The 1884-nt window shown below is 61.7% G+C and overlaps 1 protein-coding gene across 1 annotated transcript; it reads right to left on the reverse strand.

Moving 5' to 3' along the window:
- Positions 1-296: 296 nt before the first annotated feature.
- Positions 297-1878, reverse strand: TMEM121 (transmembrane protein 121). Its single transcript, XM_015635738.3, has one exon. It carries the CDS (start codon positions 1837-1839, stop codon positions 901-903), a length of 939 nt encoding a protein of 312 aa, XP_015491224.1. The 5' UTR covers positions 1840-1878; the 3' UTR covers positions 297-900.
- Between the last annotated feature and the right edge of the window lie 6 nt (positions 1879-1884).

Consider the following 1884-nt stretch of genomic DNA (forward strand, 5'->3'; position numbering starts at 1 on the left):
CCTCGTTCCCAGCCCCTCCTGGTGCCAGCAGCAGTGCTGGGAGGCTGCAGGCAGGGAGGCTCCCCATGGCAGGGAGAGACAGACAGAGGGACCCTTCCAGAAGTAGAAACATTGTGCTGAGTGGTTTGGAGTGAATGGGACACGTGAAACTCGGGCACCAGGTCAGCGTTAGCTCGGCAGGTATTGCTCACGGCAGGGCCGGCGCAGGGCGCTGCTGGAGGCTCGTTCCCCCCGGGCCTGGGCCAGGGCAGCCACGCCAGCCCCAGCCCCAGCCCCAGCCCCAGCCCCAGCCCCAGCCTCGCTCCCCTCCCCAGTGCAGGCTCCCTGTTCTCACCCACCACGGGCACACCGGCCCAGGGGGCAGCCCGAGAGCCCCGCAGCCGACAGAAATAGGAACTGTAAACACAACCATTGGAGATAAAAGGATAAGAGACATCTACGATCACAGGGTTTACTGCTTCAGACAGCCCACCCTCCCCCCCATCCGCACCCCCGTGCCCTCGTCCCCGCTCCGTAAAAAGGTCTCCAGTAACAAAATCTTCGATCCAGGCTTGGAGTAAAGGTGGGGAGCTGGGGGAGTAAAAAGGGACGTTGCAACCTTAGCGGTCTTTGCTCGGGAGGGGAGATGGTGGCAGGAGGGGGGGAGAGAGGGTCAGCTGGTTCAGGTCCTTTGCAAGTCCATTTGGTTTGTCTGGAGGACTCCTAGGGTTATACCTGAGATGAAGACGTCTGGAGGACACTCCACAGCTCAATCAGAACGCGGTTGGTGTTCCTGTGCCTAGAAGAGCCCTCGCTGCCGGGATTTGTCTGTCGTGCTCGCAGCGGGCAGCAGGAGAGCAGCATCATCCCTCCTGGGCTCGGCACGCGGCCGTCTGAACCAACGCCGGCCTGGGGGACCCCTCATGTGTCCAGGATCTCGCTGGTGGGAGACGGCTCGTGGGGGATGCCCTGCACGCTGTGGATGGTCTGGTTGTGCGAGAGGGAGTTCTGCTGGAGCTCCAGGGCGATGGCGTTCTGCGGGAACTCCTTCACCTGCCGCTTGTACTCCAGGAAGGTGCACGCCTTGGTGGCGATGGCGATGATGTTCTTGCCGATAAAGATGGTGGAGACCCTGCTGTCCTGGAACAAGATCATGTTGATGGCCCGGATGAAGATGGTGACGATGTTGATGGTGACCAGGCTGAGGACGGGGTAGAGCATCATTTTTTGCGGGGCGATGTGCTCCCCTTGCATGCTGATCTCACTGAGGGACACGCAAGGCAGGATCAGGAGGAGTATGTAGCAGTAGAAGAACATGAGCCCCTCTGCCCAGATGGGCAGGCCGGTCCTGTGCGGCTCCCACAGGTTGGCCTGGATGTCCAGGATATCCAGCAGGTCGAGGGCCACCCAGAAGAGGCGTCCCCGCAAGTCCTCCTTCTTCCGAAAGGTCCGTATGTACTCCATGCTGTCCAAGGCCACCAGCACCAGGTAGAGCCCCGGCACGCAGATGGAGAGCAGCAGGGTCAGAGCCTTCCTGGCCACCGTCTCCAGGTTCTTCTTGTCCGCTTTGTAGTTCTGAAAGATGAAGTACAGCTTGATCTCCAGCACGAAGATGTAGAGGAACCACAGGATCATGGCGTAGCCCCTCTTGGCCGTCTTCACCTCGGCGCCCACCCACACGGCCACGTAGCGCAGCACGATGAGGAAGCAGATGTCCCCCACCAGCACGATGATGCAGACGCCGATCTTGCGGGGCCCCTGGTTCTGCTCCACCAGGTAGGCGTCCATGAAGGCCATGCTGGTCATGATGACGATGGTGGTGAGGCAGACGTGGCGCTTGTCGGGCGGCGGCAGCACCATGGCGAGGCGGGCGGCCCTGGCGGTGTCGGCGCTGGGGGAGCGGTG

Source organism: Parus major, chromosome 8, assembly GCF_001522545.3.
Source record: "Parus major isolate Abel chromosome 8, Parus_major1.1, whole genome shotgun sequence".
Lineage (NCBI taxonomy): Eukaryota > Metazoa > Chordata > Aves > Passeriformes > Paridae > Parus > Parus major.

Bases quoted from the DNA above. Each gene is read 5' to 3' on its own strand.
- TMEM121 (XM_015635738.3), bottom strand. From the start codon at position 1,839: ATGGTGCTGCCGCCGCCCGACAAGCGCCACGTCTGCCTCACCACCATC.